This window comes from Tricharina praecox (genome assembly GCF_024521635.1).
Source record: "Tricharina praecox strain CBS 144465 chromosome Unknown BZA05scaffold_7, whole genome shotgun sequence".
NCBI lineage: Eukaryota > Fungi > Ascomycota > Pezizomycetes > Pezizales > Pyronemataceae > Tricharina > Tricharina praecox.
The window spans coordinates 61,158-85,799 of record NW_026250409.1 but is presented as its reverse complement, the minus strand read 5'-3'; the positions used below and the strand labels follow the sequence as shown (position 1 = coordinate 85,799).

Genomic DNA, 24,642 nt, shown 5'->3' with positions numbered 1-24,642 from the left:
GCTCAATCTACTGACTCACCAATCAAGAATTTGCCATTCGTACCTCTGAGTCAACAATGACTCAACATCACACATTTACTTGCAACCGCAATCGATACATACCTATCAGGTTACCATCTCTTCCTCTTCGCAAAAACTTTCTACATTTGTTCGCCGTAAGGAGTTTTCGGATCAGAAGTAATAAAGCTCGCCTCATGGACTGTTGATCTAGGTACTGGCTTTTTGTCACTGACAATCACTCGCTAACCGAGTGATGCAACATGATTTATTCCATGATTACTAGTAGCGTCATAGAATGGGTAACTGGTACACAAAACCATGATTCCTCCTCCTCCTCCTCCTCCTCCTCCATTTTTAAAAGGCATCACCGCGTCTGAAGCCCCATCCAAGCCGGGACAAAAGCCTTGACCCTTATCTCGCTCTCCCCTTCCTCACCGACCCTAAACTCGCCCACCTCCTCGCTCTCCGCATGCTCGCCCTCGATTTTTACACCGTCCTCCAGCACAACCCCCGCCATAGGCTCCAACCGACACAGCGCAAAGCCGACATTCCCAAGCCCATCCAACCACTTCCCGACGGGCCTCCCCCTGCGCCCTCCAATATTTCGAATATCCGCGCCCACTTCCGGTTGCGGCGCGCCTCCTGTATACTCCAATGTCGTTGGCGGCGCCTCACTAGCAGCGTACAGCGCCACCGGCAGTATGCGCTTCCTTACGATACCCGTGTGCTTCGTGCGTATCGTAAGCTCCTGGCCGACATAGCAACCTTTGCGGAAATCCACGCCATGGGCCAGATCCATATTACTCTCCAGCGGCAGCGCGGTGCCGGGGACAATCTCCCTCGCGCCCTCGGCAACTCCGTACATGATTCGCCTGAGCATATACTCCGTGGCGCCGACCTCCTCCCCCTGCGGCCTTGCGCCGGCCGGCAGCACCACCCTCGCGCCGAAGCCGGGCGCGCGCGGATCAACACCGCCCAGATCCCCGGCGGCGGCGGAGCCGTCCCACACACTCCAGGCACCCCAGTCCTCGACCTCGCGGATGGCAACCTTGCTCCGCAGCTTGTACCGTCGCAGGTGCGCCTTGAGCTTCAGCACCTCTGCCGCATCCGCCTCGATGAAGAATGCAGGATCCTGCGGGTCCTCATTCTGTGATAGGCTTGCGCGCCACGCGGCAGAGGTGTTCGCTGGGTAGATGAACGTGTCAAATAGCACCCGCCCTTGTGCGGTCAGGAGCCCGCTGTAGACTGCACCGGTGGGTGGAGGCGTCAGGAGTTGCGAGGTGGTTATGCCCTGTAGGAACTTCGCGGCGTCGGGGCCGTGCAGGTGCAGGAGTGATCTCGTGGCGGAGAGGTTGGTGATCGTGGGTGAGGTACTGCTGGAGTTGAACGAGCGCCGTAGGAAGTGTCGGAGTATCATCGCGTGCGGTGGGGTGGGGTGGGAGACGGTGGGTGTGCTGGGGGAGAGATGAGGTATGACGAAATGGTAGCGGTAATGCGTCTTTGTAAGAGTAAGCTAGGCTGTATGCGGTGGATGGACTTGGCGCGGTGGGAGTCATATTTGGTGAGGAATCATGAGAAGGCTTCAGCTTTGGGCTTCATTCGTGAAGGACATTGCAGAATACGTTGGACACCGCCAACATCAATTGACTCCACCCATTCGTCCCCTGTAGAACATAACATAGATTCGCGCCACCACAATGCTCGCACCTACAGTAAAGTACAAATTGCTAACATAAGAAAAACAATGCAAAAACAACGCAAAACAACGCAAACCAAAATTCCAAAGAACTCAAGAAACAGGCCACATCACATCATGTTTTCCCGACCTCTTTCCGTACCTCATGTTTCGTAGTACCCTTGGCATGGCCTTCAGGCTTCCCAGCGGCACCCTTGGCTTGGGCCTCAGCCTTCGCAGCGGCACCCTTGGCATATGCTTCGGCCTTCGAGGCGGCAGTACGGGTCTCCGCCTTAAGCGCGGCCTTCTCCTCCTTGCCGTCACGCTCGTCCATTATTGCATTCGGGAACTTCTGCTTGTCAAAGCCGGTGGCCGTCACTATGCCCAGACCTTTGGTTCGGCCCTCACGAAATAGTAGCTTGTCGCCGGTGCAGAGGAATTCACTAGTGCTCACGTCAGCTGCTGCCTACGGGTTGCTGGGGTGGGATTGTACTCACGGGCGCTGGCAGAACTCAAAGACTACAGATGCCCGGTCACCTGTTCGCATAAGGTCGCGGTCGATGGCGACGATTCTACAGGTCTGGCTGACTGGCCCGACATGCAGCATCGCCTGGTACTTGGGCTTGATGGTTGTTGCGTGCGACAGAATCAACACTACACTCTACGTTAGTCACAATTCAATGGAGGCGTGGCGGGTCTTGTGGGAACAAACCTTCGGCAGTGAATTGCCAATACGCTTTCGGAGTGACGCCCTCAATCTTCGGCAAGACCACCATTCCCTTGCGTACGTCTTTCCGGCGCACTCGTTTAAGCGCGAAAGATGCACTCTGACCCGCCGAGCAGACCGGCACCGGCAGACGTTTCCTCTCAATAGATCTGACCGTGGTCGACATGAAGTTGCCTAGGCTGTCGGGTCCAACGAGGACGTTGTCTCCGGCGTGAATGACGCCGCTCTTGACCACGCCGGAGACCACAGTTCCGACGAACGGCACCGAGAAGCAGTCGTTGACGTGGAACTCGAAGGACGCGTCTGAATCGAACTTCCCGTGGAAAGGCAGGATGTTGAGGAAGGTTCGGACATAGTCTAGGCCCTCTCCGGTGACATTTGAGACCTGGAAGATAGGGCAGATGCGCTCACTGACGAATTGCGTTGCCGTGTTGATCACTTCCTCTTTGCTCTTGATGAAGATCGGAATCTTTCTTGCGCCGGGGGATTTCAGAATTTTGGTCAGTTGTGTTATGGTCTGCTGCAGAATCTGGGGCGGGCAGATGTCGATTTTGGTGATGACCACTAGTACTGGAACGTTGAGGGCCATTGCGATGCCCAAGTGCTCCTTGGACATGCCGATGAGACCATTGTTGGCCGCGACCATGAGCATGACATAGTCCGGCGACGTTCCGAGCAGGCCGAAGACCGTAGTCCGTAGATATCGCTCGTGTCCAGCGAGGTCGGTGAAGCCGATGACTTTGGCAGAGCGATGGCCAATCTCCTCCCACTTGAGCTTGCGGCCAGGATCGCCACTCACCACGATATTCGAATCCACATCGTAACCCAGAATCTCCATGCCAACAGAGCTAGTCCGGCCGGACTCAATCTCGTGCTTGTGCCTGAAAAGATTCACTCGTGTCCGCCCTCGGCCGTCATCGAGGGTTCCTTTCGTCAGTACACCCAACAGAGTGGATTTGCCAGCGTCCACGTTTCCGACCACTGCCACCCGGATCTCAAGAAGCTCGTCTATGCTATGCGGCTGCCGCCGTACCATGGCTTTGGCGCAGACATCTTTCGACGTGGACTCCACATCCGTTGGAGCGCCGGTATTCTTTGTGAGCAGCACAGTGACCCCCGCGCCGAGTTCCTTGGCCGCCGCCTTCATCGACGCAAGCGCCACCTCGTAGTCCTCCTTCGTGAACCCCATCGACTCTCCATCATTCTCGTGGCCAATATCGAACAGCGTCTCCCCCCGTCCCTCGTTAATCCGAGTATCAAGCAGCTCTTTCAGTCGTTTTCGGCTCTCGTCCGTAGCATCGAGCAGCAGGCCCTTGAGCTTCACCTGCTCCGACTCGTCCGACAGCCCTAGCGTCTCGAGGATGTCGAGCTCATCGTGATCGTCATTCGCCGCTGTTTTCGATGGTTCGCCGCCGGTCGTTATACTAGGCTGCCGGCGTCGCTGTTGCTGCTGCTGCTGCTTCTCAACGTACTCGGCGAAGTCGCTCAATGCCGTCTCGCCGGCGCGCCGCCGCTCGTGGGCAATCGCTTTGTCCACGAATTTAGACATTTGCCGGAGGTAAAAGTTAGTATTCGGGAGTGGAGGAATGGAGTTGCAGACGCCCAGCTGAGTGGATTGATGTCACTCTGCGGGGTAGGTAATCGACGCGTAGCAATTGGAAGATGCTGCAGGAGGTAGATCTCGGTAGGGAGGCTATGGTGGGAGGATTTCGAAGTAACTGGGGCGCGAGGAGGGATTGCGTTTATATAACAGCGACGATGAGAAGAGATGGGAGGGGGGCGGTGACTGAGTTGGAATTCGATGGTGACTCAAAGCTGGAGTGGAGCTGTGAGCACCACTGCAGCTTCCTAGTAGCAGTGACCCGTTCCGGGCTATGCATCGGACCACAGACTCACTCTGCCTACTTGGCCTTCTTACACACAAATGACCGCAGTCAGTCTCGCTTTTCTATCGTCACCAACTGAAAATCTTCAGGAGACCTCTGATGTCTGGTGACTACCTACATAAGGTACTGATATACGTCACGACCTATAACTCCTTCTCTCCCCGCGGCCGGATCTCGCCTGGCAGACGGTCCCGCGCTTGAAGCAATCGCTTATGCAATTACAAGAACAAACAAACCTCTACCGCAATAGCAATTGGCGCAATGGGAGAGAAAGCGGGCTTTGAAACAGCATGCCTTTGTTCGCTCAAAAAAACTTCAATTGGATTGTTTGCCAACAGTCAAGCATAGAAGATTTGATAACCGGAACTCAACACCATCGCCCCTCTACCTAAAGGCCAAAGGGAAAGCAAACGAAAACAATCACAGTTCCAATAGTAACCCCACAGCCAAGCGACTGAACCGGCCAAGCTCCATCCGTTGTCCAGCCTTTAGGCCGCCCATAATCCCATCGATCATGTCTTGCCCAGGCGGAAATCGGTCTTGAAACCGAACTCACCAGCTCCCTTCGTGTTCGCTAGCACTGCCTGCCTGAGGTGTTAACGCAAGAGCCGATTGAGCGGCTGGCGCGGATCATCACGAAGCTTCTAGTGCTGATACAAGGCATCAAAGATTGCACTCACGGATGACCCACGAACCGATGGGACGCGGGTGCCAGTACATAGATAATGAGATCGAACAAACCAAGCAATGCTCCATACCTGGTATTGGCTTGACGAGATCCATTGAGTTAATCAGCGGCAGTTTAACAATGCGTAGATATAAGCATGAAACACCAGGCACCCACCACGGGTCCAGATATACCGATTGCCAGGCTGAACTTTGAAGTGAACGGTGATCTCTCTCCGAACCGTCGTGCCGCCCTTGTCACGCAGAAAGTAGCCTCATTGGTGCCTGATTGACGATAAAGGCTAGTTATCCTCCGCAACGCTGCTAAGAATTCAGGCCTCCAAAGTCCAAGCGCCGCAACGGGCTACATATGTTCGCATTGTAGATGCAGATATCGCATCTGCCGGCGATATTTGCACCAGTCGACATGCCGACCGCTGTGTCTCCATCCGTCGACAGGCATTGTCGTCCTCTGCATCTCCATCTGTCGATAACGTCGTCCTCTGCCGTGTTATTTGCAGGAAGCGAATAGAACAGAATGCTCCGGCCGATCTGGACTCTGGGGTGTACATACGGGAGAGCCGTTGGTAGCGGGGTGAAAGTCGGAGAGTTGCTGCTGCCCCGACTCCCGAGACCCAACGCGCCAAGCAATGAAACGACCAGACCATGCCGTAATGCGCATGGATGCCCACGCTAAAAAAAAACCCATAAACGCGTTGCCTCGCAACCGACGAAAGTCGCGTCAGCCACCACTCAATCCGCGAGCTCCGCAAACCACACCCGCACCTTCACGTTCCCCACGATAATGTCCGATACGCCGCCCGCAAAGAAGAGACGAGTTCAGCGGGATCAGCACGATTCGGCGAATAAGACATATCTTCCAAACGGAAATCCAGGTCCTGCGGCTGCGCCGGCTGCAGTGCACGGCAATGGCCACGCAACCGGAGGCGACTTTGATCCTGCGATGATATCCGCGATAATTGGAGAACAGCTTCCAGCTAAGGATTTGAAGCGTTTGAAGGACGTCTCTGGTGGGAATATGGAGAGAGGTATGGGTGCCGGTGATGCTCAGCGTTGTTGTTGTGCGCTAACGGTGGTGTCCTAGCTATCAACATGTAATACCTCACCTTCGTTGACGCTTCATATGCCTTTCGGATCCGCTTACTATCGCAGGTACTTCGATGGCTCGTGGAACGCCGTTCGAGCTCCCGCACAATCGAGTGCATATGGATCACTGCAACCTATGCTGGCATCGGAATCTTCATCCAGAAAACGTGTCTCGTCCGCAATAAACGTCTCCCCAGCAACGAAAAGCGATAGTGGTAGCAGTATCACTGGCCCCCGGAAAGTGGAGGTCTCTACCGCTGGCTTGGACGGACAGCCGACAAAGCGATACCTTGGCGTATTTGGCGTAGGAGGCTGGGCCACACGAAGCGGAAGCAACCTGCTCCTGCACGGGCAAAACGTGATGATCGAGCGGCAGAAACTCACGGGCAAGCCGCAGGGAGTAAAAAAGCCGACGATGGCCCGCCGCAAGACGCAAGACATCGTCGTGCGCTTCAACAATCCGCAGGGACAGGAAGTCGGGCGGCTTCCGCAGGAGACGGCGGAATTCGTGTCGACGCTGATCGATCAGAAGATTTGCACATTTGAGGGCACGTGTGTTTATGCGCCCGAGAAACTACGTACAAATGATACTGTCTACCTCCAGGTGCGGTGCTACATGCTGCGTGAAGCGTTCGTAAGGAAGTTGCCGCCGGTAGATAGCGATAGCCCTGTGGAGTTCTTTGCCCCCAAAGAAACAGAAGATGAGAAGGCGATTCGGTTGAGACAGGTGGGGTTGGTAAAGCTTTTCGCTGAGCTCGGATTAGAACCTGTCAAGAGCGTTGGGATCGATCAGAAACACAAAAGGTCTGCTATCCTTCAGTCTGCTGAGCTCGTGGAGAGTGGGGGTGATAAGGCACAGGCCGAGCAAGGAACACAATCCGAATCGAATGAGACCGAGGAGGGTAAAGAACTCGAGCAAGATCAGTTGGATGCCCTGTATAGTAAGTCTCTACTCTGCATCAAGCTATGGATGAGTGCTGACTGTTCTCGTGTGTGTAGAAAAGGCGCAATCTTTCGATTTCGACTCCCCCAAGGCCGATCCGGCAGATACGTTCGCGCTGGACCTCCGCCCCTACCAGAAGCAAGCCCTCCACTGGTTGGTGAACAAGGAGAAGAACCACTCCGACCGGGAAAACGCCACGATGCATCCACTCTGGGAAGAGTATCTCTGGCCTGTCAAGGACCAGGACGAGCAAGACATCCCACCGGTTGAGGGATTCAATGTGTTTTACGTGAACCCATACTCCGGTGAACTGTCGATAGAGTTCCCACGACAAGAGCAGAACTGTCTCGGCGGCATTCTAGCTGATGAGATGGGTCTAGGAAAGACTAGTTTGTCTCCCGTCCGACTTCGATTTTCAATGACTGACCCGATTTTAGTTGAGATGCTGAGTCTGATTCACACCAACCAACTGGACAAGGACATCAAACCGAGAAAGTCCGTACACGGCATCCTGGGCGGCATTTCTACAACCCTGGTTGTGGCACCGATGAGTTTGCTATCACAATGGGAACTTGAAACCGAAGCTGCCTCTAAAGAAGGGACCTTGAAACCGTATGTGTACTACGGCAATGAGAAAAAGGCAAATCTGCAAACGCTGCTGGGTTCAGACGGCGGCCCGGATGTGGTTATCACCAGTTACGGTACGGTGCTCTCGGAATACACACAGCTTACCAGAGCCGGGAGCAACGGGAGTTCGGGTGGTGGCCTTTTCTCGGTTTGCTTCTACAGGATTATTCTTGACGAGGCACATCACATCAAGAATCGGTTGAGCAAGACCGCCAAAGCCTGCTACGAGCTGCATGCTGAGCACCGATGGGCCTTGACTGGAACTCCGATTGTGAACCGGTTGGAAGACTTGTTCAGTCTTGTGCGATTCCTGCGTGTGGACCCTTGGCAGAGCTTCTCTTTCTGGAAGACATTCATCACAACTCCCTTCGAGAACAAGGAATTCGTGAAGGCTTTGGATGTGGTGCAAACAGTCTTGGAACCACTGGTTCTTCGGCGGACTAAGGACATGAAGCTGCCAAACGGAGATCCGTTGGTTCCTTTGCCGCCCAAGTCCGTTGTGATTGAGACAGTCAAGCTGTCGAAGAAGGAGAGGGAAGTTTATGATCACATTCAGGACCGCGTGAAGAGGGTGTTTAAACATAACCTAGAGGCATGTGTCCCTCATCCATATTGATACCTTCGTCGCTGACCCTGATAGGCCGGAACGGTGATGAAGTCCTACACCACCATCCTGGCTCAAATTCTACGTCTCCGGCAATCCTGCTGTCACCCCAGCTTGATCCGTCGAAAAGATGTGGTAGAAGACGAACTCGAAGCCGAAGCCGCTTACGATGCCGCCAACGGTCTGGCGGACGACATGGACCTCAACGCCCTCCTCGACCGCTTCACGGCCGAAGCAACTGAAAGCGAGACCAACGCCAGCTCCTATGGCGCACACATCCTTCAGCAGATCAAAGAAGAAGTTGGCCATGAATGTCCGATCTGCTGTTCGGAACCACTAGAAAACGAAGCCGTAACCGACTGCTTCCATGCCGCATGCCGGGACTGTCTCCTGTCCTTCATTGAGCATGAACGCGCACAAGAGAAACTCCCGCTATGTCCCACATGCCGCGCACCCATCAACGAACGCGACATCTTCGAAGTGATCCGACCGCCGCCCTCCTCCTCGGAGTCAGACCCGCAGATCTTCCTCCGCCGCGTCAACAGCGCGCACTCATCGGCCAAGATCACTGCGCTCCTCGACAAGCTCAAGCACCTGCGCAAAACGGACCCGGCGGGCAAATGCACGGTATTCTCGCAATTCACCAGCTTCCTAGACCTGATCGAGCCGATGCTCGCGCGCGAGCACATACCATTCGTCCGCTTCGACGGCTCGATGTCGCAGCTCGCGCGCAAACACGTGATCGAGACGTTCCGCAAGCACGAGGGCGAGATGGTGCTGCTGCTCTCGCTCAAGGCCGGCGGCGTCGGACTGAACCTTACAGAGGCGAAGACGGTGTTCATGATGGATCCGTGGTGGAGCTTTGCCATAGAGGCGCAGGCGATTGATCGTGTTCATCGGATGGGACAGACACAGCCCGTCACGGTACACCGCTTCGTCGTCGAGAATAGCGTCGAGGAGAGAATGGTCAATAAGATTCAGGCGAAGAAGAAGTTTATTGCTAGCTCGCTCGGCATGATGACGGATGAGGAGAAGAAACGGGTTTGTCGACCCCCCTTGGGGAGATTTTCCCGGTGCTGCCGGATGTGGAGATTGGATTGGCTGACGGTACCGATAGCAACGCGTGGATGATATAAGAGATTTACTGAGTGATTAGACGACGACGACGACGATGCGGTCGTGTATAACAGAGTACGGTACTTGTGGAGATTACGGCGGTGTTACTAGATCGCTGCGTTCATTGTACTAGGTATCATACATAAAATAATTTTAAACAGGCTGAAGTATTGCGGTTTGCAGTTTGCAGTTTGCGGGTTGCGAGTTACGAGTTGCGGGTTGCCCGTAGGTACTCTGGTGCAACGAACGGGTGTTTACCGCTCACGAGTCACGGCTCCCTCATCGTCGGCGCTGTGTGCATACATACGGTACGTGCGATCGGAGGTTGAAGGTTGAATCTAGCGCTCGCAGCAGCAGCGGTTCCCAGTCCCAGTCCCAGTCCCAATTGCGTGCAGCCAGTCAGTGCAGTCAGGCAGGCGTCGGCTCCTGCTCCGGTGCCGACGGGTGTCCGCAGCCCGCAGCCTGACTCGTGTGTGGGTAGCACCAGGCATCGTTGGGCGTGTGAGGTTCCGAGTGAGGGGGGAGGGGGGTTCCATGGTATGTATGTACGGTTGTGTCGGGTACCTACGTGCAGCTTCGCGATGTCGACATCGGCGTCGGCGTCGAATGACGTCTAGTTAGGGATCAAGCCAAGCTATGTATGAACATGCACAGGTACAAGGTGCCTCCTACATATACCCGAGACAGTTGCAGCGGATCGACTGGCCAGTGGGACACCATGTACCACCAGCAAGTCGTGAAATCACGACAGCCGCCCCTCCCCCACCGTCATCGCCGACCACCGGAATTCTGTGTAAGTAGGATGTATGTAGATAGCCAAACTCTATGAATTCGTTCGATCGAAAAACAGCAAGTACAATACAAACAAAATTCACGGCACCCATCGCACTCATCCAGTCCCCAGTCCGCTCGCGCTCGCCGCAACAACCCAACCGCAACAACCCAATCGATCCATCGCTGCCCTGGAGAAAGGAAAAAATAAACAATCGAATAACTAACATCGGCAAGAAGTATTTCAAAACAGTAACAGTAACGCCATCCGATCCGATCCGGTAAACCAAAAAAATCCGTCTCCTCCCTCCCTCGTGAAACAGTGTAGGTAGGTAGGTAGGTAGGTAGGTAGGTAGGTGTAGCAAAGCTCTAGTGAATCTCCGCCATTGCGATGTATCTGCGTGTCAATATCAATGTCAGTACGAGTGCAGAACCAGTGGGTAGGTAGGGGGTCGGGGGGTGAACGCGCACCCCTTATTCTCCACGACGCCGCGAGACCTAATGACGGCGGTGTACTTGACGACCCAAGTGGGATCAACCTGTTTCCCCGCCGCGACGAGCGCGAACTCATCCACGAGGACCTCCCTAAGCCGTTCCTTCGGCAGAATATCGGAGCAGTCATTATGCGTGAGCAACTCTATGCCCTCCTTCTTCGCATACAGTATAAGCTCCTTTGGCACAACACAGCAATCCCTTACATTGATCTGATCGACCCCCGGCTTAACCCTCGTGCGCGGTAGCAGCTGCGCCAGCCTCGCAGTACCGAACTCGCTGATCCCCAGCCGGGCAATCGACGGGAACGACTCCAGCACCGCCCACGTGCGCGCCCACAAGTCCACCTCGGCGGCAGACGACGCCGCGTCCTCCGCGTCGAACGAGATCCCCGGCAGCGATAGGATCAGCAGGTCGATACGGTCAGTGGCGAGCGTGCGCAGCACCCGCTTCACCGCGTCGCGGATGTGAGACGGCGTTGCTGAAGTGGTGCTCAGGAAGAGCTTCACTGTCACGTCGTATTCCGCCCGGTCTTCCGAGAGCGGCTCCGGTGTCGGGGGGAGTGGGATGTAGAGCGGCGCGGGGTTCGGCGGGAGAGAGGGTGAGGGCGGAGGGGATAAAGGCGACGACCGGATGTGGCTGCGTAAAGAGGTGATGAGCTCCGTGCTCGACGAGGACATCGCTGAGGAGCGGAGGATCTCTGATGCCGAGGTCATGATGTTGCCTGTCGATAGGATGCATTGTGTGGACGTCATGTTGGCGGGGGGTTGTGGGTATGTCGCGAGCAAGGCCGGAGGAGTGGGTGCGTGGTATGTATGTATATGTCCCGGGGGAGTCGAAGTTTTTCAGGAGGGAGGGAGGGAGTGGTGGTGGGTGTGACGGCGCGGACCTCCGGATTCAGTAGGTAGACGATATGTAGAAAAGCTCGATGGTGCAGAGACTCTTCAAGTTGACGGGAGGAAGGGGGGGGAGGGGAGTGCGAGGAGTGCGAGGGTAGTTAAGTTAAGTGGTAGATATTCTTCTCGCCTCTGCTTCGCATGAACTGGCCCATCCATCCATCCATCTCACGGCGATAACCAGCCTGCCGTGCGTGGTTTCATGATTGGTGATCAAGACAAGACAAGACAGGACAAGGCGGGCGCATGCATGGTGGGGTAAACACTAGGGACTAGAGTAGGATGGAAAAAAGTTATTTTCTTTTTTTTTAGAACCAAAAACCCAGTCAGCCGGGGGAGCGAAGGGAACGGCGGAAGAGAGAGACTCGAGACTCGAGAGCGGAACCGTTGCCGCGCCGTCTGTCAGGCTGTCAGAATCGAGGTTCCGCTCATGTCACCAGCAGCGCAGCGCAATCCCGTCCCACCAGGCCACCTCACGCTCTATATATTTACAATCTCCAGATAACCTGCCCCCCATCAACCGCCCGTCGTGTCGTGTCGCTAGATATGTCGAAATTAAATTCACAAGCCACGAACGAACGAAGATAGCGGTGCGCGTTAGATCCCCCCTCCCCTCGTCCCCGCCCGCCGCTCTCTCCCCCGCACCCGAATGCGGGGGGTGGGTGGGCGGGGCCTCGATAACCGGCGAAAAATATTTGTCACCCGCCGCCGCCGCCGCAGTCCGCGGAGGGAGAAAACTTTGTACGAAAACTTGTACATACAGTGATTACACACGTAATCGAGCTCGGAAATCACGTTGTCCCTGCTGCTTACAAAGCCGGGTGGTTAGATAGTCCGCATGAATGGCAGATATCATACGGAATGGAATGGCTGGGATGCACAGTGCACACGACGGGCACGGGCGGAAATTGGACGTTCCGCGATGGGGCGACCGTTTATATGTCTGTACTCTACGGAGTAAGTGGAGTGGACACGGCAGGTGTCACTGCACTGCAAAGCATCGGACTGCCTGTGATATGAACGATTAATTAGCTTGATGGGAGAGAACCATATTTTCAATGCTGAACAATATACAATCCCCTCATCCTTCCCTTCGCATTTCCATGCGTTTTTTTTTCTTCTTTCTTCCCATCCAGATACGCCTCAATCAAGCATTTCCTAATCGTACAAGATTCGTTCACCTACAAACATCATAAACAGATTATTCTTATGATTCTCTCGTACCGTATTAAAAAAAACAGAGTTTACTCGATGATACGGGTGACAAGACCAGTAGCGACGGTGCGGCCACCCTCACGGAGGTTGAAGCGCTGTCCCTGCTCGACGGCCATGGGGTGCAGGATGGACGCCTCCATCTCGATGTTGTCACCGGGCATGACGATCTTGGAGCTAGCGTCCTCGGTTCCCTCGACAAAGTTAAGCGTGCAAGAGACATCCGAAGTGCGCAGGAACATCTGGGGGCGGTAGTTGCCGTGGAATCCGGTATGACGTCCACCCTCCTCCTTGGTGAGGATGTAAGTGGAGACGAGGAACTTGGTGTGCGCGCGCGTAGTACCGGGGCGGACCATGACCATGCCGCGGCGAACCTGCTCGCGCTTGACACTGCGGAGGAGGATACCGCAGTTGTCTCCGGCCTGGGCGGAGTCGAGGTCCTTCTTGAAGGTCTCGATACCGGTCACGATGGTCTTGATGGGCTCCTTGTTGAATCCGACAAGCTCGATCTCATCTCCCTTCTTGAGGAGTCCACGCTCGACACGTCCGGTAGCGACGGTACCACGACCAGCGATAGAGAAAACGTCTTTTCGATTCCTCCGTTAGCAAAAGTTGGGGGGAATGTGAGTTGGGATCGGAAACAAACCTTCAATGGGCATCAGGAAAGGCTTCTCGAGGTCACGGGCGGGGGTAGGAATCCATTCGTCAACGGCGAGGAGGAGTTCGTCAATCTTCTGGGAACCGAGCTCGGGACGGCGGTCCTCAAGACCACAGAGAGCAGATCCCATGATGATCGGGGTGTTGTCACCGTCGAAACCGTAGTGGGTCAGGAGGTCGCGCATTTCCATCTCAACGAGTTCCAACATCTCGGGGTCATCGATAGCATCAACCTTGTTGATGAAGACGACGATGCGGTCGACACCGACTTGACGGGCAAGGAGCAGATGTTCACGGGTTTGGGGCCTGGTGGTCGCCAAGTTAGCATATCGCTACCGGTGCGGGGGTGTCGATCGGCGGGGTCCAACATTTGACCATCGGAAGCAGCAACGACAATGATAGCACCATCCATGGAGGCGGCACCAGTAATCATGTTCTTGATGTAATCGGCGTGACCAGGACAATCGACGTGGGAGTAGTGACGGTTTTCGGTTTCATATTCAATATGGGCGGTCGAGATGGTGATACCACGGGCCTTCTCCTCGGGAGCCTTGTCGATGGACGAGTAGTCGACAAAGTTGGCAAAACCCTTCTTGGCCTGGTTCTTGGTGATAGCTGCAGTCAGTGTAGTCTATCACGGTTGTTAGTACACAATATAACTCCCGGATGATCCACAACTCCGGCGGAAGGGATGTCCAGGTGAACCTTTCCGTGATCAACGTGGCCAATGGTTCCTGCGGAAAGCAATCAGAACTCAATTCCGCGACTGCAGGATCGGGACGGGCATACCGATGTTCACATGGGGCTTTTTCCGTTCGTAGGTTGCCATCGACCGGATCGAAGGCGTAGTGGACCGGCATGGGAGAGCCCAAGCGGCTTTGAGGTTTGTCTGTTTTGCGATGCATGTCTCGGGAAGTCGGACGAGACTCCGCACCAGAGGCGCGAAGGAGGACCTCCAGGAAGCCATTGTTCGTGGATACTGAGGCGGGATTGGTGATGCGAAACAGCGGGAGGAGAACGGGAGCTGCGGAAAGAAGTTGAGAAAGATTTTGACCAAGCCAACAGGGATCAGAAGTGGGACCAGGCTTGGCGGAGGGGTGGTCTGGAGAGTGATGAGCGCTGCGTAGATGTGAGTCCCAGCGTTTAATATGCGCTAGTTATCCACAGCACCGATTAGCCGCACTCCAGCACAGAGAGGCGATTCGTGAAGCGGGTTCAGAGAGAGAGAGAAAGGTCTCCAGTTTATTTCGCATGCAGCCTATCTAGACTATGGCGAACCAAAAAACCCCTTTGCCTGCCCACCCTGGCCGGTCGAGGTGAAAGTTCCGGTGCCGGCCAGCTCGATGCGGCGCCCCATTTCCCCCCCCGCCCATCCGCCTCGGGCCGACACAAGCAAAAAGTAGAAAGCAGATTGACAGGAAAGACCGGTATGGGCCTACATGCCCGCTCCTCCTGCTGCCCCTCGCCTCTTCCCCCCGTCTTCCGTCTTTCGTCTCCAAGAAGATATCACCGCATATCCTCATCTCCTACTTCCTCGCACCGGGCGCAGATCGTAAAGCGGGTTCTGAGCACTGCATCTCCAGCCAAGCACTCGGTCGACCAAAACACTCCAGAATATGAAATGTCCGGCATCACTCGGTGCCCCCCCATCTCAAGATCGATTCGGAGAAATCCCCACCATCGCTCACTCTGTTTCATCTGTTGAAGTGCCGGCGGATTATTTCCTTCGTCCGATCGGTAACCAGCGAACTACCGGGACAACACCTGTTTTGTTTCAGAGGAAGTCTCCCCAGTGAGGCAACACTCACATCGAAGTTGAACAGCTCAACCAGACTTCTCAGTAGTCCGTCTCGACCCTTCCGGATTCGACTTTTCTTGAGGACGGCCTGCTGGAATGGTTCTCGATGCTCATGGATGCAAGCCGGCCGACGACCGTCCAGTAGATACGCATCCGAAAGTGATGGCTGTCCAGACTGCCACATAGGCCCAGCGGTTACATGCTACTATACTCCGAAGAACCGCCAGAATTCACCCAACGGACACTCAGACTTCAGCAGTCGCCAATGTTCGTTGCGTGCACTGTTCTCCGTCAAAAGCAGTCATCGACAAGTCGTGGTGAACCAGGCCAGCTGATATGGTCCTCGACGGTCGCTGAAATGTCCGGTTTGCTGACGGATTTCGGGTATACCGGCGCGAGCTGCTGTGCCCGTCCAGCTTGGAGACAGTATGGAAGGGGGTACGGTGGAATGAGGGTGTGAGATGCAGAAATCGGGCACCATTACGGAATACGATTGAACGATTCGGCGGAGTGGCTGGCTGTGCAGTTGGAGTTTATTTCTATCTTCGTTCTTGTGAATACCAATTGGAGCGATGAGGGGAATGGTAAGCAAGAAGGCCTATTACACCTGGCCCTATATCCCCGCCGACGACCCCCTCCTGTAGGTACTGCTCCTGCCCCACTTTTCCACCATACATTTTCATTCCCAGAGCCTTCACACTTCACAATCCCTCGACCTCCCTCCCTTCCCCCACGATCTCCCTCGGCCAGCATCAACACATGAAATGTTTCAACGAGAATGTCCACCAGCAGACCATAGAGTCGTAGACCCAAGATGACAGACTAGAACTCTTCCAACGTATCCTGCAAATCTTGTTCCTCGTCCTCGTCGTCTTCCGCATCTGACTACCTCGTAGTGCTCGTAGTGCTCGCGTTTGACCCATTCACACTCCATCCGCACATATCCCGCATCCAGGGTCCACGCAGCGGCACCTGTTGGCCGCACGGAGCATCCAGAGTTAGGTATTGTGCTCGCGGCTCGGCTCGGCGAGTGACAATCGGTTTGAGAGAGAGAGCGAGAGCGTCTCAGATCCCAACGATGGCGGCAGGTGCAGCTTTGTAGGTGTCGGTGAGTTTCGAGTATATCTACCTAACTATGCCGGCGAACCCGGCGGCGAGCTCCATAGGTAGTTGTAACTTGTAAAGCGGTTCTCCTCGGCTTTTGTCCTGGCCAGGACCACTTGACAAGTATTCGGATATATCTAAGACAAGTAGCTTTTCCAGGCAAGGCAAGCAGAAATCGCCATGTATATGCAATCTTTTGAGTTATGTAATTACATTGTTCACGTGTGGTGGGTTATCGGTGCATGCCTCGCGGGTTCATATTTTTGCCATCAGCAAAAACACCAGGCAGTGGTCATGGCTCAGTGGTAGCGAATTTCCCAGGTGGTGATAAGGTCTATCGGCTGTACAAGGCTACAACCTTGGGGAGGACGCTCTTTTGCTGCGGTTCAATAGAAGTCCCTTGGCTGGCTGATCGATTTGCACAAAAAGTCACGTCGGAGAGCAGGCCACCTATGGCGGGCGTATTCACGACCTGGTTAGGTGCAGGGCGCGAACACGCACCCTGGACCTTATCAGGTCCTAATCAGCAAGGCCGCGCCCTGCTCACATCTTACTGCGCTGTATTGATAGGTAGTACTGGCCGGTACCGCTGCATTTCTGCTGTTAGACAACCGTACTGTCTGGTACCGGACACACAGTAGAGGACTATCGCCGTGTGTTACTTGCGGCCGTGACTGTCAGCAAACATGTGAGTGGTACAGTCAGGTAGCGCTCAGTACTGCTTTGTACCGAGTGATATCGCAATCGCCCCACCGCCGGGAGCGGTACTGACCAGTACTGCATGCGGCCAGGGCGGCCGGGAATTCGGGGATCGGATTCACGACAATCTTCAGGAAAGAGTGCTCGGGTGACCATTCGCTGCTGCGAGAATATGTGTTGCGGTGTCGCACTCGACATGACGTGCATTCGTGCACAACCCATGACTCGATATCTCTAAATATTTCAATTTTCGCTGTGGCGGAGCATCGTCCTGACGAAGCACTGAGGTACCGCATTGCACACAAAGGGTGTAGCGACATCGCTGTCTGGTGAACACGCCGTATGGTTAGGAGTAGTCGAGTGATATGTGACTAGGCGATATGCCTTCAATTTCGCCGCTCCACCCAACGTTTTCACGAGGCGCTCATCACTAGCCCTTTATCACTAGCCATACCCTTTATCACCAGCCCTACCCTAAAAACAAGCCCTACTCACCCACCACTTTACTGTCTTGGCATCGGGCCCAGAAACAATCCTCAGTCTCCTTCCTCTACCCCTCTGCTTCCTTCCTTCCTTCCTTCCGCCTTCCTCCTTCCTCCTTCCTCTTACATCCTCAACCATTTGTAGCATCCAAGCATCTACAATCAAAGCTTTCGCTCTGCGACTTTGTAAGTTATCCTCTCCCTCTTTCCTTCACAATTCATCTATCATCATCAACAACATACAATACTCCCGGCTGGGTGTTCCACTTCTATGTTTCTACAGTCTACTAATTACATTCTTCACTAACTATAGCTCGACAACTTCTAGCATATCCACGAAGCATTTGCATCTACAGCCAAAGCGTTCGCTCTGCGACTTTTTAAGTTATTCTCACCCCCATTCCATCACAATTCGTCCATCACCATCAACAACATACAATATTCCTCACTGGGTGATCCACTTATATGTTTCTACAGTCCACTAATTACATTCTTCACTCACTGTAGCTCGACATTGTTTGGATATCCACGAAGCATTTGCAACCACAAATCATTTGCATCTACGAATAATTTGCATCTAAGATCAAAGCTTTCGCTCTGCTACATTGTAAGTTATCTTCACCCCTTCCTTCACAATTCTTCTATGATCAGCAACATACAATCTTCTCATCCAACTATTCCACTTCTATGCAGTCTGCTAACGCACTCCTCGCTCACTACAGCTCGATTAAAGTTCAGCACTTCATACTCAGCGTAGTTTGTGCCCTACATTAGAAAACTATGGCACCCAAGAAGATCCCAGACAAACTTCCGCCTCGGTCACCCAGGAAGAGAGCAGCCAAAGACAAGGCAATTGCCAGAGTCGGCGGAGTCAATACTGCGCTCAACACATCAGATACCAATGTTGGACAATCGACTACCAGCACAGACACAACAACGAGTAAGGATGGGGCAACGCCTCCTACTCTAACCATCTCGAACCAAGCTGCGGCGGTTAGCAAGGTTGCGAAAGGATCTGAGGCCCAGCTAAAGGCTGTGGTCAACAAGAAGGCGGTAGGGGTAGAGACTCAGCGAAAGGCTGCAGTCATCAAGTCAACGAGCAAGGATATGGGGGCAACTCCAGCTCACACTAATTCGAACCAAGCTGTGGCGGCTAGCGAGGTTATGACAGTACCAGAGGCTCAGCTAAAGGCCGTGGTCAACAAGAACGCGGCAGGAGCAGAGACTCGGCGAAAGGCTGCAGTCATCAAGTCAACAAGTAAGGATATAGCGATAACACCAACTCTCAGCAATTCGAACCAAGCTGTGGCGGCTAGCGCGGTTGCGAACGGATCGGAGGCTCAGCGAAAGGCTGTAGTCAACAAGAAGACCAAAGGAGGAAAGACTCAGCGGAAGGCTTCGGTCAACCAGTCTACGAGTGAGGATACAGCGATAACACCAACTCTCAGCAATTCGAACCAAGCTGTGGCGGCTAGCGCGGTTGCGAACGGATCCGAGGCTCAGCGAAAGGCTGTAGTCAACAAGAAGACCAAAGGCGGAAAGACTCGGCAGAAGGCGACGGTCAACCAGCCTAAAAGCGAGGATGACGCGGCGTCTTCTGCTATTACTACTTCGAACCAAGCTGTGGTGGCTAGCGAGGTTGCGAACGGATCCGAGGCTCAGCGAATGGCTGTAGTCAACAAGAAGACCAAAGGAGGAAAGACTCAGCGGAAGGCTTCGGTCAACCAGTCTACGAGTGAGGATGACGCGGCGTCTCCTGCTATTACTACTTCGAACCAAGCTGTGGCGGCTAGCGCGGTTGCGAACGGATCGGAGGCTCAGCTAAAGGCTGTGGTCAACAAGAAGGCAGCAGGGGTAGAGACTCGGCGAAAGACTGCAGTCATCAAGTCAACAAGTAAGGATGCAGCGACAACTCCAGCTCACACCAATTCGAACCAAGCTGTGGCGGCTAGCGAGGTTATGACAGTACCAGAGGCTCAGCTAAAGGCCGTGGTCAACAAGAACGCGGCAGGAGCAGAGACTCGGCGAAAGGCTGCAGTCATCAAGTCAACAAGTAAGGATATAGCGATAACACCAACTCTCAGCAATTCGAACCAAGCTGTGGCGGTTAGCGCGGTTGCGAACGGATCGGAGGCTCAGCGAAAGGCTGTAGTCAACAAGAAGACCAAAGGAGGAAAGACTCAGCGGAAGGCTTCGGTCAACCAGTCTACGAGTGAGGATACAGCGATAACACCAACTCTCAGCAATTCGAACCAAGCTGTGGCGGCTAGCGCGGTTGCGAACGGATCCGAGGCTCAGCGAAAGGCTGTAGTCAACAAGAAGACCAAAGGCGGAAAGACTCGGCAGAAGGCGACGGTCAACCAGCCTAAAAGCGAGGATGACGCGGCGTCTTCTGCTATTACTACTTCGAACCAAGCTGTGGTGGCTAGCGAGGTTGCGACAGTACCAGAGGCTCAGCTAAAGGCTGTGGTCAACAAGAAGGCAGCAGGGGTAGAGACTCGGCGAAAGACTGCAGTCATCAAGTCAACAAGTAAGGATGCAGCGACAACTCCAGCTCACACCAATTCGAACCAAGCTGTGGTGGCTAGCGAGGTTGCGAAAAAATCAGAGGCTCAGGGCAACGTGGCGGACAACAAGAAGACGGCAGGAGAAGACACTCGGCGGAGGCCTGTGGCCAACAAGAAGGCGAAAGGAGCAGAGACGACGGCCTCCGAGAAGCCGGTCACCACGATAGCTGCCACCAAGAAGAGGGGGGCAGCACCTGTAGTCGAAGCAGACGCGAACGGCATCACGGTGGCCGAGTCCGTGTCGACACGGACGAAGCGGAAGGCCACTGCCCCTCCCGCCCACCAAAATGGGCAGGATGATGGCCCGGCGGCCAAGAAATTGAAGGGTGGCCAGAAGGCCACGGCCGAGGTGGCCACCCTTCCCGCCGAGGCGGGATCTGACGAGGCCACTTCGGGCAGCTCCTCTGATGAGGAGAGGGAGGTTGGCGCGGGTGCGCCCGTTGTCCCTCCCGTCGCGCCCAAGAAGGGCGCCTACGTCAAGCCCAAGCCGTACACGGGCGACGAAGAGGCTTGGCTGAAGGAGTATGTTGAGACCAACTACCCTTCAGCCAAGGGTCGCCCGTGGACGGCGATTACGAACGCCTACAATGGCAAGTTCGGCCCGGCGAGAGCGAAGACTCTTCCTTCGCTCTCGGTGAAGTTCAGCCATCTGGCTGGCTCACACCCCGACCCTTTCAATAAGAAAGCGGTCGCGGTTGCCACCGGGGGGCCACACGCGGCCCTCCCCTCCAAGCGCCCGGCTATGGCCGGGGACAGCAAGGACGGGGGGGAGATTCTGCCTCTCCTTTCGGAGAAGGCGAAGGGGAAGCGTCCGGCTAAGGCCATGGACGGGGAGGGGGAGGAGGCCACCCTTACTCCTCCCAAGAGGCGCAAGGGCGCCGTGGCTGTGGCCACCACCACTGTTCCCTGGAAGGAAAAGCGGATGGCTGGGGAGCCTTCCGCTGTCGAGTACCCCGCCGCAAAAAAGGCCAAATCCTCAATTGAGGATGGCACGCGGCGGAGGTACACGGACGAGCAGGAGGACTGGATTCTCCGCTACGTCCGGGACACCTTCGATGCAGAGGGCCTCCCACGGGAGTGGAAGAAGGTTGCAGAAGCATACCTTCTTCACTTTAACCAGCGGCGGAAGCCAAACATGCTTCAGCAGAAGCATGATGATTTGGCTAAAACCGCTGGTGCCGTGGGAGGTGCCTCGCAGGGCCTTGCGGCCCCGGTGGAGCAGGGGGAGATGGGTGGCGAGCCGGACCTCTCCGACTTTGACGAGTCGGTGGTGGTCCCCACCACCCGTTTCGCCCCAGAGGTAGAGGAGGAGATCCTCTACCGCGATGACCACGACCACGTGGCCGAGGCCCCCCAGCGTGGGGGCCCAGTGGGGTATGTCCCCCTGGTGGATGGTGCGCGCATTCCTCTTGAGGAGCGCGGCCTCCACCAGTACGTGGTGGTGTCGGCGGAGGGCGAGGTCTCTTCAGTCCTCGAACACCGGGTCGGCGGGGTATCCCGCGCGTATCGCCAGGGTGAGGACTTCCTGTCCACCGCTGCAGACTTCCGTCTGCAGTGGGTGGACCTGGGTCCTCACTCTGAGACTGGTGGCGAGGAGGCTGGAGAGGCCGAGGAGGAGGGGAGCGAGAGTGACTCGGCCGGATCCTCTGGCAGCTCCGTTGAGGAGTAAGCCGTGAGCTGGCCGGCCACTCGGGGTGGGAGTAAGGAGCTCCGGAATCCTTTGTTTTGTTTTGTTTTTGTTTTTGTTTTTGTTTTTGTTTTTGTTTTTGTTTTTGTTTTTGTTTTTGTTTTTGTTTTTGTTTTTGTTTTTATTTTCTGTTTTTTGTTTTTGTTTTTGTTTTTGTTTTTTGTTTTTGTTTTTGTTTTTGTTTTTGTTTTTGTTTTTGTTTTTATTTTTGTTTTTGTTTTTGTTTTTGTTTTTGTTTTTGTTTTTGTTTTTGTTTGATTTATGTTTTTGTTTTAATACCCTCTTTTTGATTCGTATTGTGAATGGTGACTCGAGGGGCATTGACGCGCATGAGCTGTAATCGTTTCGTGATTGTGATTTCCGACCGTTTTACATCTTGTTGATGATAATGACGTAGTATTTATTTACGCATTGTAGCTAAGTACGGTACTATGCCTTGTGTATGCTATGTCAAACTTTAGTCGCCCGGAGATCTCGCCACGAGTTAAGGTTTGGCGGTGGAAGAGTCTCGGCTCTGGAAGAGTCTCGACGGCCACTATGAACCATGGACGAGTATATGGTTACGCGGCGGCGGCGAACTCTGATGAGCGGGCCCGGCGGACTCTGATAAGCGGCCAACTTTGTTCGGCGGCCAACCTTTGGTAGCCTCTCAGTCTTAAATAGAGGTCTGCGCCGTAGACGATAGGTTCGTCTTCTGTATCCAATAGAATATCATCATCTGTCTACCCGTATATTTCAACATGCTAACATATAAGCATTTACTTTAGTGATGGCCAAGTAAGCAATAAAGAGGCATTGTTACCCCATAGGATGTATCAAATTCTTCCATCCACTCATTGCCCATAGAGCGCTACCTCTAGGCCTCCTCCTCCTCCCTCCTCCTCCCTCCTCCTCCGTAATGCGTATCTACCTCAGCACCCTCATGGTCCTATCAACCATCAGCGGCTCCGTGCGCACAGTGTTGGAGTCTACAAGGGGTACGGACTCGATGCGTGAAACGTTGGCTTGGAATGGATTATGATGGGTCGTTGGGGCCGCGGTGTGCGTGAAGTTGAATTGTACATAGCGAGGAAAAGAGTAGGGTCAATGGAAAGTCAAGGCTTGGAATTGCGTCGGGGCGGGAAGGGACTTGTATGCTACTAATATAGCTCCTTAACCGCTCTCAATTCACATGCTCGGCATTCGTAGTTGTCAAATATATCGTCTGGTTTACTTGACTTGTCTATACACACGGAGGTAGGCCTCTATCTATACACACACCCGTTCGTTGCCTCTGGTGGCCGCTCGTCCGGCGGCGGCGTCCAGCGGCGCCCCGGCGTCACTACCCGACGGCCACATCTCCGAACGCTCATTTGACAGTAGTCTCTGCGGTGGTGGATCCGGCAGACCTGAAAGTGGGTGGGCAATGAAGACGAAAAAGACTCGGTTTGCGAGATGACAGGATATTCATAAGCACGGTTGATTGAGTATGCGCTTCGGTTTGCATTTTGTCCACGAGCACGATGCTCCAATACATGTCCACCATGGTAATACACAGAGAACCCCCAGAATAGGTAGACGATTGCTGAATGGTAGCGCACTCTCTCCATTTCCATATATATTTCTTAATTGTATCCTACCCTCCGCCCTGACCTGTCCCAGCAATGTAAATACACGGTAAAGGCTCATATGGGCCTGCATACCCACTCTCTCCCACCTCCCTCCCTCCTACAGACTGACTCGGCCGCTCTCCCCACTTGCCCTCTGTCCTTTCGTTTGAAGTCTTCCGACTGCTTTCTATGGGGGTTGCGTGCCTTTTGCGGCCTGGCGTTCCTGCTTCCGCCAATGAAGACGGTCACAAATACGCCGCCCCTGCTACGAGCATTATCAACCCACGACGGGAGGCTTCCCTCACTTCCCAATCCCACATCTCTCTCCTCCCCTTTACATTTCCCTTTCCTTTTCCGCTTCCTCTCAACCTTCTTCCATCCCTCATATATCTCACCATAGAGATGTGCGGGCCCGGGGGCCGCGGCTGATGTTGACAGTAAGGGTAGAGAGAGAGATCTCCAGTTTATTTAGCATGCAGCCTATCTAGACTATGGCGAACCGCCGCACTCATTTCCTGCCCACTCTGGCCGGCCGTAGGTTGCGGCCCCGCTACCGGCCAGCACGATGTGGCGCCGCTGCTGACAGTTAGGGTTGCTTGGACTCGGTATTCACATCGGCATGCTTCGAGTGCATGAAAGTCGATGTTGGGGAGGTATGTATTCCTTAGCTGCTTCGTCGGGTAGTGAGGTGTTTGAGGTCCCGTCAGTTTCCGGGTTAGCCGCTTAGGCGCCGTTTTCGTGATGCTCGTCGATGGTTCGCCCACAAAACAATCACTCGACTGCGCACCCACGCAGCACCACAGAAATCAAAAAAAAGAAAGAAACAAACTGAGCCACGTATTGAACCGCAGCAAAAGAGCGTCCTCCCCAAGGCTTTAGCCTTGTACAGCCGATGGATCTTCTCACCACCTGGGAAATTCGCTACCACTGAGCCATGATCACTGCCTGGTGATTTCGCTCCGAGCGGAATTTTGAACCCGCGAGGCTTTCATAACCCACCTCGTACTATACTCTCATTAAACGACTGTGGCAACAGGTAATACAGTAGTTAGTATATAGCTGTCAACTGGATCTCCAAAGGAATGACGCAGCTGAATTCAGATACCGGTAGATACAAGGTAACTACTCATGGAACGTCTCCGCAACGGCCCTACGCCAAACCAACCCGCCAGAGCCCACCAGAGTCCGCCGGATCGTCCGCGAGGTTGTGGGGTACTACTAGTACCTACTATCATCGCAGTTTGCTTATCGCGTCCGAGAGCATTCGTCTCGCGGGAACGTCGTGGGAGAGTCCCGACTCCCGTCTACTACTAGTGGGTATAGAGTGGAACAGGGGA

The 24,642-nt window shown here is 54.4% G+C and overlaps 5 protein-coding genes across 5 annotated transcripts; 1 reads left to right on the top strand and 4 right to left on the bottom strand.

The window, feature by feature from the left end:
* Window positions 1–214: 214 nt before the first annotated feature.
* On the bottom strand, window positions 215–1,630 carry BZA05DRAFT_350421 (putative aminomethyl transferase). Its single transcript, XM_051481274.1, has one exon. It carries the CDS (start codon window positions 1,415–1,417, stop codon window positions 365–367), a length of 1,053 nt encoding a protein of 350 aa, XP_051341001.1. The 5' UTR covers window positions 1,418–1,630; the 3' UTR covers window positions 215–364.
* BZA05DRAFT_391904 (P-loop containing nucleoside triphosphate hydrolase protein) lies at window positions 1,631–4,269 on the bottom strand. The gene is made up of 3 exons (XM_051483029.1): window positions 2,388–4,269; window positions 2,173–2,329; window positions 1,631–2,118 (listed from the first exon to the last, which is right to left on the bottom strand). The coding sequence occupies exons 1-3, from the start codon at window positions 3,949–3,951 to the stop codon at window positions 1,812–1,814; spliced, it is 2,028 nt and encodes a 675-aa protein (XP_051341000.1). The 5' UTR covers window positions 3,952–4,269; the 3' UTR covers window positions 1,631–1,811.
* A 1,309-nt stretch (window positions 4,270–5,578) lies between these two features.
* Window positions 5,579–9,527, top strand: BZA05DRAFT_391896 (DNA repair protein RAD5). The gene is made up of 6 exons (XM_051483028.1): window positions 5,579–6,003; window positions 6,060–6,069; window positions 6,128–7,002; window positions 7,061–7,393; window positions 7,442–8,223; window positions 8,272–9,527. Exons 1-6 carry the CDS (start codon window positions 5,760–5,762, stop codon window positions 9,364–9,366), a joined length of 3,339 nt encoding a protein of 1,112 aa, XP_051340999.1. The 5' UTR covers window positions 5,579–5,759; the 3' UTR covers window positions 9,367–9,527.
* Window positions 9,528–10,491: 964 nt separating this feature from the next.
* BZA05DRAFT_424706 (uncharacterized protein) lies at window positions 10,492–11,369 on the bottom strand (the record flags this gene model as incomplete). Its single annotated transcript, XM_051485925.1, has 2 exons — window positions 10,492–10,519; window positions 10,594–11,369. 2 exons carry the CDS (start codon window positions 11,367–11,369, stop codon window positions 10,492–10,494), a joined length of 804 nt encoding a protein of 267 aa, XP_051340998.1.
* Window positions 11,370–12,449: 1,080 nt separating this feature from the next.
* Window positions 12,450–14,404, bottom strand: BZA05DRAFT_391891 (translation elongation factor Tu). The gene is made up of 5 exons (XM_051483027.1): window positions 14,169–14,404; window positions 14,085–14,113; window positions 13,748–14,010; window positions 13,369–13,685; window positions 12,450–13,308 (listed from the first exon to the last, which is right to left on the bottom strand). Exons 1-5 carry the CDS (start codon window positions 14,344–14,346, stop codon window positions 12,755–12,757), a joined length of 1,341 nt encoding a protein of 446 aa, XP_051340997.1. The 5' UTR covers window positions 14,347–14,404; the 3' UTR covers window positions 12,450–12,754.
* Between the last annotated feature and the right edge of the window lie 10,238 nt (window positions 14,405–24,642).

What these genes read in the sequence shown, in the direction of transcription:
- BZA05DRAFT_391891 (XM_051483027.1), bottom strand. Translation starts at nt 14,346, where the DNA reads ATGGCTTCCTGGAGGTCCTCCTTCGCGCCTCTGGTGCGGAGTCTCGTC. An exon ending in AAAGCCCCATGTGAACATCG is followed by an intron (nt 14,114 to 14,168) that starts GTATGCCCGTCC and finishes TGCTTTCCGCAG; the next exon opens with GAACCATTGGCCACGTTGAT. An exon ending in TTTCCTGATGCCCATTGAAG is followed by an intron (nt 13,309 to 13,368) that starts GTTTGTTTCCGA and finishes GGAATCGAAAAG; the next exon opens with ACGTTTTCTCTATCGCTGGT.
- BZA05DRAFT_391904 (XM_051483029.1), bottom strand. Translation starts at nt 3,951, where the DNA reads ATGTCTAAATTCGTGGACAAAGCGATTGCCCACGAGCGGCGGCGCGCC. An exon ending in TTGGCAATTCACTGCCGAAG is followed by an intron (nt 2,330 to 2,387) that starts GTTTGTTCCCAC and finishes CGTAGAGTGTAG; the next exon opens with TGTTGATTCTGTCGCACGCA. An exon ending in TTTGAGTTCTGCCAGCGCCC is followed by an intron (nt 2,119 to 2,172) that starts GTGAGTACAATC and finishes CGTGAGCACTAG; the next exon opens with TGAATTCCTCTGCACCGGCG.
- BZA05DRAFT_350421 (XM_051481274.1), bottom strand. Translation starts at nt 1,417, where the DNA reads ATGATACTCCGACACTTCCTACGGCGCTCGTTCAACTCCAGCAGTACC.
- BZA05DRAFT_391896 (XM_051483028.1), top strand. Translation starts at nt 5,760, where the DNA reads ATGTCCGATACGCCGCCCGCAAAGAAGAGACGAGTTCAGCGGGATCAG. An exon ending in TCAGTTGGATGCCCTGTATA is followed by an intron (nt 7,003 to 7,060) that starts GTAAGTCTCTAC and finishes TCGTGTGTGTAG; the next exon opens with AAAAGGCGCAATCTTTCGAT. An exon ending in TGTTTAAACATAACCTAGAG is followed by an intron (nt 8,224 to 8,271) that starts GCATGTGTCCCT and finishes TGACCCTGATAG; the next exon opens with GCCGGAACGGTGATGAAGTC.